Genomic DNA, 14,844 nt, shown 5'->3' on the forward strand with positions numbered 1-14,844 from the left:
ATATCATATAGTTTATATTTAGAGTAGGGTTTGTATGTGAAGATAAGAAGTGAGTTGGTATATTATTTGGTCACATTGCATTAACACATGAAACATATAAACAGAGATGGCCTCTAAGTCCAGCTGCAAGCGTTATGGAACCTATCTGCATTGCCTTTGAGTCAGTTTAGACGGCGAAACAAGTCTGCTAACAAGCCCACTTATCCGGTTAGCTCCTGGACCGGGACTGATCTTTGATCTTGCGGGAAAACACAGCTCCGCTTGCAATCATCTTATCTGTGTCGTTGTTTTTGAGCGTCAGAGGATGACGTCGGTCCCACCTGATGTAATGCAGGTCACTCTTAACCACCGTGCTCGAATACTCTGCTGGTGCATTGCATATCACAGTGTGGAAATAACCTTCCGGTGTGGAGAGGAAGTTTGTGTAGTACATTAACAGAGTCCACTGCGTGGAAGATCGTCCCATCCCCAGATGCAGTATTCTACAAAGGAACGAGATAAGACCATCCATGCAGAACCTAAAGTTTCCATCCGAACATGTAACTTAGTTGTAATTATTACATCAGTTATAACTGACTTAATGAAACACTAGTTACCAGTGAATGGATAGTTTGAATGCAGTTGGTAGGGTTCTATTAGGTGAAACCCAGAAGAGATCTGACTTCTTTGTCAAGTAAAGCGCCGGGTCTATGATCAGAGGCTTTGCTCGTTTCTCTCTAAGAAAAAAGAAAAAGGAAAATTATTACAAGAATCACTACTCTTTTGAACACATCTCAAATTAAGAATCATTACTCTTTCCAGGCTAGTTTGCTATAGTGGTCGATAAAGTTGAGGCTCCTGTCCAATCCAGCCCTGAGAATGTATGAATAAGATCTGCAAAAAGGTGCACTGATGATCACAAGCCGAGAGATTAGGATACAGGCAAAAGGTACGTTAAACATATTTGTATACCATCTTGAGTCACTAGAGGATAATCAGAGGCGCTGAGATTGATGAACCAATCCCAATCTTTACTCTGTCTCAATAGAGTGGCGCATGCGTGAAGCGTATTAGCCACCATCGTTGGTCCACGATATGTGACGAGGTTAGCCTTTGTGATCATGTAAACATTACCAACCTCGCGAAAAACGGGATCTTCACTCACACGTTTAGCCAGCTCAAGCCTCTCTTTAGCAGGAGACTCAAGATCGAGATGAACAACGTATTGGTTCCTTGGATGGTACAATGCTCTCAACACTCTCCATAGACTCTCTAAGTCACCTTTTGACCCTGACACTAGATAACCAAAGCGAGGACTAGAGTGTACTGGAGGAGGAGGGTGCGAAGAGGACTGGTTGAGCTTTGACTCTGGGAGTTTGATGTTTGTTTCGTTTGTGGTTGATAAATTGGTGGAGAAGATGATTGAGTTAATGGAACGCACGGAAGAGAGGAGACCCATTTTGGAAAAAAATGCAGCTGTAATGAATATGAACATGAGAGAAACCATTGCTAAAGGGAAAGCGCATCTCTTTTCTGATTTTGAAGAAGCCATATTGAAGAACCTTTGTGTGATCATCACTGATCAAGGTTGCCCCTAACCTACGGCAAATAAGAACCAAAAAGAAAACAGAATTAACAAAAAAAAAGTACACAACAACTAGAGTATGAATTTATCATCTAATAATCGATAAGGAAAACAAAAACACAAAGGAGTAATGAATCATAGTGACGTGAGTCGCAATTATGAGCCTATCTAATAATAACAAGATAAGTCAAAAAGATAAATCTAAGCTGTCTGATAATAAGAGAGGATCTGGTTTCAACTTAGACGAATCAAAACACCTATCTATCAGTGAGCTTAAAAAAATGTGATCACTACTACCAAAAATAAATACCTGGTTGTTAGTTACTCTCATGGATTTCACGAGATAATGTTTAAAGCTCCGGACACTTCAGTAACCAGGAGGAGCTGTAAATTTATTTATAGATTGACACCAGGATTTATTAATTAAACTGTACATAAACTTGTTGTCTAGAAAATCGATTAATAAGTCTGAGTTGTCGAGAAAAAAAAATTCTGTGTGTGAAAGTTATATAATTCATAAAAGAATATCTTATTTATATTTTATTACTAAACCTTAAAAATAAAAATGCGAAACATTAAGAGGACACATGATTATAGATTTTCTTAAAATTGAAAAATTCTCATATAAAGACAAATTCTCATGTTATACATATTTATTTTATTTTATTCTAGTTAAAAAGGATTGAGATTATCAAAAATAGTACAATATTATAAATACAAATTATGTTTATATTTAATTGATTTTTTTGTCAAACTTTTCATCCATTTTATATTTTTTGTCAAATTTCTTATCATCATTTGTGAGAAATTTATAAGAAAATTAAAAATCGATAATAATGTTTGGTAGTTAGTTTAAATTTTTCGTTTTCTACATGAATGTCTTGAGTTTAATCATGTCCCAAAATAGTGCAGTTCTCTTTGATTTTTGTGTGGGTAATCTTCCATACTGATTGCACCGTGATTCATATAAAGACGGATTACTCCAGCCTGGTGGATATGATTATAAACCCTATCGATTGGCCGGCCTTTAACTTCGAGTTAGTCTCTTCTTGGTAAAATACGGTTGGCAAAACTGTTTTGAAAAATATTGTTATAAATAATCACATGAATTTTAGTCTAATTCGAAAGGATATGTGCATTGATTTGTAGATGAAGTAACTAATAAGTTATCCAAGAAGTTAATAGATGTTTTAAACTTGTTAGGAGATAAATCTGTTAACAAGTTTCATATACAATATAAAAGCAATTTTTTTTTGATAGAAGCAAATTTTATTATATGCTTACTAGATATCTATTGCGCTTGAAGAATGTAAAAATAAAAAAAAGTTACACAAAGCTAGTTATATAGATTGAGAATCCTATGAACTTTTAAATCACTAAATTTCATTTAAAAGGTGATTATGCATATGCTAAGTTGATTTGTAAATGAATGTATCTTCGGTATACAATTTGACATTATTCTTTTCATCATTTAAAAAAAAATTGTAAATGAATGTATCTTCGGTATACAATTTGTTTTTAACATTCCACTAGCTGATTATGATTTTGAGACAATAGAGAGGAGATGATAATACAAATTACAAACCAATCACATTATGTTATGAAAATAACTCGAAGCTGGGTTTGATTTGCGTGAATAACTTAAAGTTAGAGGGTATGAAAATAACCCGAAGCTGGGTTTGATTTGCGTAAATAACTTAAACTTAGAGGGTACGTTGTACAAATACATAACTTTACCTTCTGTTATTGCTAAACCCTAAACCTTCAACGGCGGGTGTTTGTTTGTATCCTTCTTCCTCTCTCTCTCTCTCTCCGCCGCATTACGTCTCTCTCTCTCTCTCTCTCTCTCTCAATCTCTCAGGTAAGCTAGCTAATTCAGTATCCTAATTAGACCTCGAGTTTCTTCGTATCAGCACTCAAAGATTCCATTTTTGTTCGCAGCTTAAGCGCAGAACCATGGCAGCGAAACAGGGAGCCGCAGCTACAACGTATTCACCCAAAATCATGGCGAGAACTCGGCCTCCTATCTTCAAAGGCTCCGACCTCGATTGGACCCGTCCTGATGGTCGTGGATTCCACCAATGCCGACCTGCCTGTAAAACCTTAACTCCCTTTACTCTTCTTATATCTTTGAACGGTTCAAGAGCTCTCTTGTGAGAGTAACTAGACTTTGAAATTTTACTTCTTTGGTGTTTAAAACTGTTTTTTTCTTGTTTGTTTGTTGGTTTCAGTACTTCAAACAGGTGCTGTGAGTGCTGCTTCTGGTTCTGCTTATGCTGAGTTTGGGAACACCAAAGTCATTGTTTCTGTGTGAGTGTTTAGATAACTAACTATACAACGTGTCTATTTTTATGATTTGCGTGTTCTTTTCATATTCTGTCAGCTAATTCTGTTCTGTTCTATTTGGGCTTCTTCTTCTGTTAGATTTGGGCCAAGGGAGAGTAAGAAAGCAACGAGTTATAGTGATGTTGGTAGATTGAATTGCAATGTTAGCTACACTAATTTTGCTTCCCCGACCCTTGGTAGTCAGGTATGTGAGTTTTACACCTTAGTCTCTGTGTTTCCTTGTTTCATCATATTGGTTTATATATGTGTGGTGCTATTCAGGGGACTGATCACAAAGAGTACTCATCAATGCTTCACAAAGCGTTGGAAGGCGTAATCATGATGGAGACGTTCCCAAAGACAACTGTTGATGTTTTTGCGCTGGTTCTTGAATCTGGAGGCAGTAAGTCTCATCACTCTGTTCTTTCTTTTAGTCTCAATAGTACTCAAAATGCTCCTGTCAGATTTCTTATACGAGAAAAAAACCAAAATCTGGTAGATAACTTGTGGAAGCATAGGAGTACGGTACACGTGGAGTTTAATTATAGATGCAATTTAGTACTCGTTGTTTGGTATATTATATTATTGGATTGTAATTGTAATTTGTATTGTATTGCAGGTGACCTCCCGGTTGTGATATCATGTGCTGGTCTTGCTCTAGCAGACGCCGGGATTATGATGTATGACCTTATCACAGCTGTCTCAGTGGTATGTTACAATTGTTCCCACCACTTCCTCTGCATTATCTCTCGAGTTTATTGCACAAGTCAAAAAAGTAACACACACTGAAATAAACATGAGACATATAATATACCTACTGTTTTATCTCTTAACTCCAAAACACTGACTGAGATTATCGTTTCTGCGATATTTTAAAAAGTCTTGCATAGGGAAAAGCCTTATGATTGACCCGGTTACAGAAGAGGAAGGATGCGAAGATGGAAGCTTCATGATGACGTGCATGCCTTCTCGGAGTGAAATCACTCAGCTGACCATCACTGGTGAATGGACAACGCCTAACATTAACGAGGTATGTCTTTCAATTAATACTTTTTTTTTCCTCCTTTTAGTTGCTTCCCAGGGTTAGAGACAACATAACTTTCTTTTCTCGCGTTCAATACATTTGTAATCATCAAAATCCGACCAAAAGATGTGTGGTTGACATATTTATATTTGCACCTAATTGGGTGATAGGAGCGTGTAGACATGTTTAACAAACAAACATCGAAATTTGCAGGCAATGCAGCTTTGCGTGGATGCTTGTTCCAAACTTGGAGAAATCATGCGTGATTGTCTGAAACAGGCTGCCTCAGCTTCAGATGAATGAACATACAACTCAAGAAACTATAGCTATGATTGTACCTCAGCCATTGGTATGAAACCGGTTAAGCTGTTGGGTTAGGTAAAATTGAATTTATACTAAACCGGTGTGATGGAGTTTAAAACAGATGTACTGTGTTACGTCAAAATTTGATGGAACTAGATCTTTAAAGAGCGTCATTTGCTGTATTATGTTCTACTAGTTAGTTTTCTATCGAGTATTATTTTCGTTCCGCATCTTTATACAATCTCTTTAGCCGCATGGTCCGTGACCTCACCTCTCCATGATTGTAAGTTGCAAACTTGATAATTTAAAAGCGTATTTCCTTCACGTTTTTTGAAAGTTTTTACTAAAAAAGTTGTTACAAGAAAGAGTTTCATTAAAATAAAAAATGTTGATTTTGTTGTTGTTGTTGTTGAAAGTGTACTATAGAATAGATCACAAATTTTATAGCTTTTTCAAAGTTATGCGCTACTCGACTAGATTAAAAATTAGGAACCTAGAAAATAATATTATCTCTTCTTGCAAAGAAATTCAATAAATTTACAAGTAGATAATGGAACAAATGTTTTAAATAAATTTCAGTAGATACGAGAATAAATATAGTTATTAACTTATTATTACTACCACTTTAGTTAAAAAAATATCCGACTTAAATCAGAGAGGAAATTCGTGGATTTTCCTAATAATCCAAGATATTATTTAGCTCAACAAAATCCTTGCGCAGTGAAAAGAAAAAGTTACAGCGACTGTTTTACTATAAAAGGCGTCTTCTTCTTCTTCTTCGGTTATCTTCCTAAGATCACTCCCCTTTCACGGTATTCCTTCGTTTCCGTTCTCTTTCTTATGAAAAGTTTGTGCTAAAACATCTTAGTTTGACTTGTGAAATGATTTGATTGTCTCTCTTTTCACTTTACTAATTTGACTTCCGACAGGTTGATTTCCGTTAAAAAAGGTTTGATCTTTTACTGTTCTGTATAGATATTTCTGTATCTGCTGTTCGAAAGTTTTGGTTTTGTAATATGCATTTGATGACGAGAATATGATAATAATTGAATATGATCATTTCGCCATATATCCTTAATCCTTTGCTAGTTTTGTGGTCATCAGTTACATTCACTGATGTATTTATCCTCTGTTTTTTTCTTTTTTGCCCGAGAAGATGGGTGTTGAGGTTGTAAATTACGGTGGATTTGAGGTTGTTCCGGCTCCTTTCGAAGGGAAAATGGACCAAGGCAACAAAGGAGATAAATACTCCATCAAGTTCGGTTCACTCGGTGAGCCGCCAAAGAAAGCCCAAGAGAACAACAATGTGTTGATCTCTGATGTACCTAAAGATGCAGCAGAAGAGTGGCCTGCAGCTAAGCACATCCACTCTTTCTACTTTGTTAAGTACCGTCATCTCGACGACCCCAAGATCAAAGCCAAGCTTGACTTAGCTGAGAAGGAGCTCGAGAAGCTGAACAAGGCCCGTGCTGCAGTTCTCGACCAGTTGAAAGCTAAGAGGGTAAGGATTAGTGTTTGTAAGCGTTTTGACTTTTTTGGTGATTTTTGAATGATGTGTGGAAGTTTCTTTTTGGTGCATAGGCGGAGAGATCAGAGTTATTTGACCTGTTGGACCCGTTGAAGACCGAGCGTCAGGGGTTCAACACCAAGTTTGACGAGAAAAGAAAGGAGATGGAACCGTTGCAGCAAGCTCTGGGAAAGCTAAGGGGCAATGATGGTGAAAACTCCCGTGGACCCGCTATCTGTTCTTCAGAAGAAGAGCTGAACAATATGGTAAACAACAATCTTTGTGTTCACTCATTATTACTCATGAGACGTTTTTTTGTTTTACCTCTTTTCTCATTTGGTTGGTGTTTGTAGATATACAGCTACCAATACCGGATTCAACACGAAAGCATTCCATTGACGGAGGAGAAGCAGCTTCTCAAAGAGATTAGGCTGCTTGAAGGGACAAGAGATAAGGTCATTGCTAATGAGGCTGTGAGAGCCAAAATCAAAGAGTCTTTGGGTCAGAAAGATGATATTCAAGGTCAAGTTAAGGTAAAAGAGAAGTCATGGTCGTGATGCAATCTTTGTAGTTAATGGGTGCTGGCTTGGAAGGAGTGAAGAAGGAGAGGCAAGCTATTTCAGCTAGGATTAGTCAGCTGAGTGAGAAAGTGAAAGCAGCGAAAGATGAGATTCAGGTCCTAGAGAATGAGCTGAAGGCTGCGAGTGAAAAGAGGGACGAAGTTCATTCAAACATTCTTGAGATTAGGAAGCAACGGCATGAGACGGTACAAAGACGTTTACTTTTGTGCATGTTCTTGTTATGGAGAAACTCAAATACTCTTTCCATCATTTTTCTTCTTTTTTTTGCTCATATAGAATTCAGGGTTTTACCAAGGCCGTAATGTGTTGAACAAAGCAAGAGACTTGGCTGTACAAAAGAACATAAACGAGCTTGAGGCGCTCGCCAATGCCGAGGTTGAGAAATTCGTGTCCCTCTGGTGCAGTAAGAAGAATTTCAGAGAAGATTATGAGAAGAGAATCTTGGCATCACTTGATGCTAGGCAGCTGAGCAGAGATGGCCGGATGAGGAACCCTGAAGAGAAGCCTCTGGTTACTCCAGAGGCACCAGCAGCAGCAAAGGCAACCGAGGTTGTCCCTAAAGCTAAGGCAAAGCAGCAGCCAAAGGAGGAACAAGTTTATACACCTGAATCAGATGCTGCTCCTGTTTCTCAGAAGACTGAGAAAGCTAAAGATGCAGTGAAAGTAAAGAACGTTGTTGTTGATGATGATGATGATGATGATGATGATGATGATGAAGTATATGGTCTTGGAAAGCCGCAGAAAGAAGATGAGAAAAAGATAGATGAAGCTACGGTGAGAGAGATGAGAAAGCAAGAGGAGATTGCTAAAGCCAAGCTAGCCATGGAAAGGAAAAAAAAGCAGGCAGAGAAAGCTGCTGCTAAAGCTGTGAAAAGAGCTCAAAATTTGAAGCTGAGAAGAGAGAAAAAAAGGCAATTACCTTTTTCTTTGTGTAGTAACATCAGTGCTCTCTGCTTTCTACCTTCCTATTCTAATAATATTATCCATCTCTTTGTGTGTTGCAGGAGCGAGAGAAGGAAGCCAAGAAGAGCTTTGATGCCGAGGCTATCTCTGAGGAAGTTCCAGAAGCTTCTGATGCTGAGAAGGAGGAGGTTGAAGCTCCATTGGAGGAGAAACCGCAGAAGGCAAAAGCTTTGAAGGAGAAACCAATAAGGAACAGGATACGCAGTAGAGGAGGACCAGAAACACTCCCAAGAGCAATCCTCAAGCGTAAGAAGTCGACTAATTACTGGGTTTGGGCTGCTCCAGTTACTCTTGTGGTACTGATGCTTCTTGTCTTGGGTTACTACTACGTTCTCTAGATCAAACAAGGCTGCGTTATTGTAGTTTGGGATGTTTTATAGCTTGGATTTTTACCTTTCTTTTGAGGATAAAACTCTTAAAGCTTATTCCTCATTTATATACAAGTAGAGACCCTTCCCTAAAGTACTTTTTACATTTCACTTCTGTTGTTGAGGCTTTAATCCTTTTAACTTTGAAGAAAGAAAACAACTTTTGTTACATTTTTATAGCTCTGATAGTGTTCCATCTACAATGCTAGACAATCACATTTTTACATAAGTAGTAAGTCTGACAATGAAACATGATACAATGACTACGAAAGATTACATTAAGCTTACTTGTTAAGACATTACTTCCTTTTGTTCTCTCTCCAAGCTTTTTGCTTCTTGTTCCACCTCTGGAGAGCAATCCTCCCTGACCTCCACTTTTGACTCCGAAACCGTTCTCTTCCTTTTAGCCAATTGGAATAATCTTTCTCGGGCTCACACACTATGAAATCTGCCAAGTCCTCCACGTCGCTGCTATTCATGTTGCCTTCTCCGGCCATACACCAAAGAAATTTCTCCCCGTTGCAGCTTTTCTCTTCGACACCAACTCCTGAATCCGAACCATTCTCTGCATCAGACAGCTTGCTGCACAATCATGGAGTTACGTAGTCTCGTTAGCGATCTTATAAATGTGGTTATCAACCCCCATGAAAGTAAAAAAGAGGTTTTTCTGTACATACCCCAAGTACAAAGTTCGGGTTTTTTGAAACTTCAAAGCAACAGCCTCGCTAAGTTTCCTATCTACTGCAGGCTGTACCATATAACCATTGATTCATTTAGAAAAAGCGTAGAAATTTAGAGTTTTTGTGCGAAGAGTTATTAGTTGTTACCTCCTCAGCTTTACCAGAAGCTTTAAAACCACTAGATGGTATGGAAGTTGATGGATTTTCTGAGTGCACAAGTGCTTCCAAGTCACCCCCTTCTAGGATAAATAAATACAGAGATACCACCATTCCGAAAATAGAGCCCTTTATTAGAAAGTCAAGCTTAAGTGCAAAGCTTACAGACAGTAAGCCAGAAAAATGCATAAGCATCCACTTCGAATTCAAATGAACATGAGGATGAGATTCTATTCTATCGTGCAGGAAACTTTGTCCGGGTAAGTGAACACTGAACTTTTCAAAACGTCCAACAACGTCCATCATGGATTTGTATTCCTTGCAAGATTGAACGTCTCCAACGTCTTCAGATCGATGCCGGAGAGCCCGGATGACTTGCAGTGTCGAACAACTCATCAGCTTTAGTATGGATGCAAGTAGATACAGGTCTTCGACACTAGATGCGCTGTACTTTTGAAACACAGAGTCCATGACATCATCAGAACTAGCTCTAAGTATCGCGCAACCAAGAACTGATAAGATCTGCGACAACATGTTTTCTGAGTAGGAGCTATCAAATACACTTAAACTCTCCTTCGCGTATGCTACAGAACACGCTACCAGCTCATCATTTTCTCTCTTGCCATTGTTACTTTGAAAAGAACCCCATGAATCCTTTAGCTTCAGTGTAACCTCGTTAACTTTCTCCAGTGTTGAGGGCAAAAGAAGATGAGTTGTTCTAATCCCAGAACTACACATCGAAACACCAAACTTCCCAGATGAGTTATTCTCATCCTTACACATGTACCGTGTGTACAGAACAACAGACTTGTCAAATGCATCAATGCATCTATCAAAAAGCTGAAGGTCTAATAATCCCTTAACACAACAGATACCGATGGCATCAGAGAGCAATAAAACCACATAGGCGTGAATCATTCTTGGCGCGGAGAACATCACGGGGTCTAGCAGCAAGGACGTAGCAGCACTCATGGTTAACTGAGGTGGTCTAACCGGACTAACTTGCTTCCAGTATAATCTCTCAGCATACATCTTATTTAGTTTCTCACCTGACAGTGATAAGATAAAGTGAGCAGAAACCATTTCCATCACAACGGCCATGTCATGCTTACTGAACATTATACATGAGGAGAATGCAGGATCTACAAGGAAAAGCAGATCCCTGACTGAACTATTCACCAAAACCTCATCGATGAAAACCTGGACATATTAAGGGACAAAGTAAACATAACACCGTCTTAATGATTCAACTTAGAAGCACTTGCCAATGGTATAATTATAAAAAAAAAAGCCACAAGTTTTCAAGACGGTCAAAAGAAAATCTAAGAAACAAAAATGGATCAATCAAGATTTACCTCAAGCCCTGTACAAAGAAACGTACGGCGGGACTCGTCAGAAGAATCACCCCCATACGTTGCAGAGATCAAACCACTGAGGATTGAGAGAAGCGTTTTCGCTTTCTCCAGAGCCATACTGTGTTCATCAGGCAAAAGTAAAGTGATGATCTTCATGCAGCATCTTAAGAACAGCATGGCCAGTTCAACACTCTCCTCATCTCCACTTGCAAACGTGCAACAACTCTCACCATTATTGTCTTTGCATAAAGCAGAGAACAGGATTTCGAAAATCCTATCAAGCTCCGTGAACAAGACATCAGAGAGGTCGCAAACATCAACGAACTCGATCGATTCTCCTCCGTTGGATTTGATATTCCAATAGTGTGAGGCAACGTTGCCACTATCCCAGTTTATCGGAGGAGTTCGTGATAACGGACCCAGGATGTACAGCAGATGTTTCAAGATTGGCTGCTTAGAAACCTGAGAAATCAAAAAGGGGACTCAGATTGTTAATTCCCTAAACCCTAAAGTTCAAAACTTTCTGAGAGAGATTTTATCAAAACTAGTCAAAATCGACGAGATTGGCAGCTAATTGGGACAAATCATTTTATAGTCACAGAGGCAATTTTTAAAGGAGATAGGGATTTTGCGCGGATCGGAGGGAACCGGAGAGACATTGTTGTACCTGAGGGGAAGCAATAGATGAAGCGAGAGAACGGAATAAGTTGTCTGGATCTGAGACCTTCGAAGCACGTAGCTTCTTACGGTTCCGCTTGGCCGCCATCGCCGAGAAGGAAGAGGAGGACGATGCTCGTAGTCGGTGAGGTTCTCGATTCTGAGGGGATTTTCTCTGTGGCGGGAAAGGACAATACACGCGGGTCGTTTTTGTGAGCTTAAAACGACACGCAGTTTTATTGAGAAAAAGGTAAATGTTTTGGGGAAAAAGACTATGGAGGTTGATTATTTACTGATTTTGAAGTAGTTTTTGACTTTTGTTTCCGAAAAAACCATTTTCTAGACAATCAAGTTTAAGAAAAAAAAAAAAAGAGATTTCCTAAAATCTAGAGAAACTATTTTTTTCTTTCAAATAACTGTATTTTCTAAAGAAAAAACAAAATCTAAGTTTTTATGGTTTTATCATAAAGCAATTTGTTTGTTTTTATGGTCAACCTCAAGTTGATAACTTGAAAATGATCCATATTACCAGTAAATTCCTTTATGTTTTTTCGGCGCTTGAATGCTTTATAGTATTGTCGTTTTTATCATAAAGCAATTCGATTGCGTTTACGAAACGTGAAGTATTTAAAATGTTAATTTGTAAACTGCGGAGAAGAGTCCATATTTTAAAGTCATTTTGATTTTCCAAAATATTTGAAGAGACTAATGTAAATATTTTTAGTATAAATGTCAGACATAAATATCATTATATTTGGTTTTACTTTGTTTTTCTAAAGAAACTTATTGAAAAAGTTGATTTCAATTATCTTAGTATTACTTCTTTAATATAGTGGAATCATCAATTACATCATTACATAATTTCTATTTTTATTTCAATGATCTTAGTTTACTTTTTTTATATGATCAAAGAAGAGACCGGGTTTTTGAAGTTGTGGACGGCATCCGTCAAGCTTTTCTGAGAATCGAATACCTCAGGTCCAAAAAAAACTCTCCTTGATACGTTTACGAGAATGTAGACAGGCTCATTTCCAATCTTGCAAGTTTTTTGAAGAGGAAACTGATCCTTCAAAAGACTGGCACAAGCATTTCACAGCCTCTTTCGGAACAGATCGTTGGATGAAATCGGATATTGGATTCTGTTGCCCCCTATCAAAATCTAAGAGTGCTGCAATTGCGAGAAAAAACATCCTCTTTAATGAAAGAATTCAGAAAAAAGCATCTCGTCAATTACACTGGTTGATTAAGTTTGTCCTTCAAAGCCTTGTCTATGGTACGCTGGCTTGGTTCATGGATGAGATTGGAGAGAAACATCCCGAACCGTATCTGGTTTAAGCTTCGAGCGCTTGGGCACTTCACTTCTGTTTCACAGCACTAAAACTCCAGGGTTCATGGAGATTATGGAGTTACCATAGGTTTACTCATGGTGGCTGTAGTGATTGCTATCCACCTGACATCATTCACCACTGTCAAATTAGCATTGATGTATGGAGGTGGATTCATGTTGGCCGGAGTGTCTCAACTCATCAAGTTTGCAACAACTAGGAGAGAAAGAGATGAAGCTGAGACAGACGTGATGAAGAAAAATGTCAAGAAAGCAACCGCTAAAAAGGAGAAACCTTTACTTCCCCTAGTTTATCAAGTTTCTAGTCAAGGGTTGGTGTCTTGTCCATTAGCAAGACACTTTACAACAATTAATAGTCACCAAAAGTACAATGTTATCAAGAAACTGGTCAAATCATTCAGGTATGAATACATAACAAATTGATGAATGTTTACTTGAATAAAGTATGCACAAAACGTGAACCAAAAGCAAGAAAAATCCTAGACTACCTAAGCTATAGTTTGTAACTTCTCTCGTTTTCTAAATTTGAATCTCGTTTGGTTTAAGAGTTTATTTTGTTAATTATTTTTATCTTATCTTTTAATCTCTTATTTATCCAACAATATATCATGAGTTTGTGTGATTTCATGGAGATTAGTGACTACAGTTTTTAGAGTTCTTGGGTCTAGTATATTAGAGTGATTAGTGTTTGATCTTTGATGTTGTGTTCTTAATCTAAATGATCTTTAGTTGATTAGTGTGCTTAATTCTAGATTAAGGTTGAATACTATAATCTAAGATCATAGGTTGTCTCATGTTCAGAAGCTATTCGATGAAATATTTGAATGAACTAATCAATATGCTTTAGCTAACATGAGTTGATGTTAGAGATGTTTAGTGGCTATTAGAACTTGAAATTCATTCATGCTTGATGCTAATTAACCAATGTGAATTAACGTTAAGAACTTGATTAGTATATGAATTATTACCATAAAAGTGGATTAGCTTAAATTAGTGATCTTAAGCCTAAAAATTAGTATGATTGTTTGAACATCATGAAATAGCATTTGATCATTCTAATCAATAACCTTGACCCAAAAGATTGTCTTTCTTTGATTTATTTGTAGTTGATTTTAGCTGTCTTTCTATTTTACTAGTTTAGATCATAAACCTCTTTCTATTTGCTTAGATTAAAGAAGCTTATGTATTCTTGGTGTTATAAGTTTCTAATTCTTTTCGGATTCGATCATAAAATGCTATAATGACATATCATTCGATTATGATGTTGTTGGCATATTAGATTAATTAGTGTGTTTCTAAACGCGTAAATCAGAATATTTTTGTTTAACAGAGTTGCTAAGCATCTGTTAAATTCATTTTTATGAGTTCAAAAGGCACTGAACGCTCCAAATGTATTTGACTAGTCTAAGATGCACTGAATGAGAAATCAGTGTAGGTCCATACTCACGTTTCTACTGCCGACAGTGAGAAGAAATAAGCTTTTCCATTTTAAAAATGAACAATGAAAATACAACACACAAAAATAAACATTGATAACATCTAGAAGTATCTATGTCAATATTATAAAACAACAGTGGAAAATAAAAGAAATATATTGCATGTGTGATATTGACATAAATAAAAAAGCATCAAACATAAAATAAAAAGTCAATGTAGCTTTTCCCTTACGTGGGCTTTGGTAGGTAAATGAATTAATAACAATCAGTCTTTAATGTGACTTTAACAAGCTTTTGGTAAGGCGAGGGTTAGTAAGCAAGCAATGTGGTTCGAGGCCACCCTATCAGACTTCACTTTTGCGGTCACACGGATATGAGTTCATTTTACTGTCCATTTGAATACAACGGTACCATCTATTCAGAGATTAGTCTGGATTTTTCATAGTAAAAAGAATAAAAAAAAACTTTGGTACAACCCAATTCGATATCTATCCATATCCATGAACCTAAATATTTAGTCGAAACATAAGCATTCAACTCTTACCACTTTTCTTAAGACACACACCTAACTGCACTGCCA

The 14,844-nt window shown here is 37.4% G+C and overlaps 3 protein-coding genes and 1 pseudogene across 3 annotated transcripts; 2 read left to right on the forward strand and 2 right to left on the reverse strand.

The window, feature by feature from the left end:
• Positions 1 to 29: 29 nt before the first annotated feature.
• LOC108840711 (beta-glucuronosyltransferase GlcAT14A-like) lies at positions 30 to 1,959 on the reverse strand (annotated as a pseudogene).
• A 1,326-nt stretch (positions 1,960 to 3,285) lies between these two features.
• LOC108828552 (exosome complex component RRP41-like) lies at positions 3,286 to 5,448 on the forward strand. Its single transcript, XM_018602285.2, has 8 exons — positions 3,286 to 3,425; positions 3,506 to 3,659; positions 3,796 to 3,874; positions 3,989 to 4,094; positions 4,172 to 4,292; positions 4,509 to 4,597; positions 4,770 to 4,919; positions 5,127 to 5,448. Exons 2-8 carry the CDS (start codon positions 3,521 to 3,523, stop codon positions 5,214 to 5,216), a joined length of 774 nt encoding a protein of 257 aa, XP_018457787.1. The 5' UTR covers positions 3,286 to 3,425; positions 3,506 to 3,520; the 3' UTR covers positions 5,217 to 5,448.
• Positions 5,449 to 5,898: 450 nt separating this feature from the next.
• LOC108842957 (proton pump-interactor 1) lies at positions 5,899 to 8,812 on the forward strand. The gene is given in 8 exon segments (XM_057003303.1): positions 5,899 to 6,028; positions 6,373 to 6,717; positions 6,798 to 6,989; positions 7,077 to 7,256; positions 7,295 to 7,489; positions 7,581 to 8,189; positions 8,192 to 8,215; positions 8,309 to 8,812. Coding segments are annotated over 7 exon segments (1,842 nt in total). The 5' UTR covers positions 5,899 to 6,028; the 3' UTR covers positions 8,606 to 8,812.
• Positions 8,778 to 11,667, reverse strand: LOC108842956 (uncharacterized). The gene is made up of 5 exons (XM_018616020.2): positions 11,494 to 11,667; positions 10,827 to 11,288; positions 9,463 to 10,671; positions 9,313 to 9,383; positions 8,778 to 9,217 (listed from the first exon to the last, which is right to left on the reverse strand). The coding sequence occupies exons 1-5, from the start codon at positions 11,590 to 11,592 to the stop codon at positions 8,935 to 8,937; spliced, it is 2,124 nt and encodes a 707-aa protein (XP_018471522.2). The 5' UTR covers positions 11,593 to 11,667; the 3' UTR covers positions 8,778 to 8,934.
• Positions 11,668 to 14,844: the final 3,177 nt, after the last annotated feature.

This window comes from Raphanus sativus, chromosome 2 (assembly GCF_000801105.2).
Source record: "Raphanus sativus cultivar WK10039 chromosome 2, ASM80110v3, whole genome shotgun sequence".
Classification (NCBI taxonomy): Eukaryota; Viridiplantae; Streptophyta; class Magnoliopsida; order Brassicales; family Brassicaceae; genus Raphanus; species Raphanus sativus.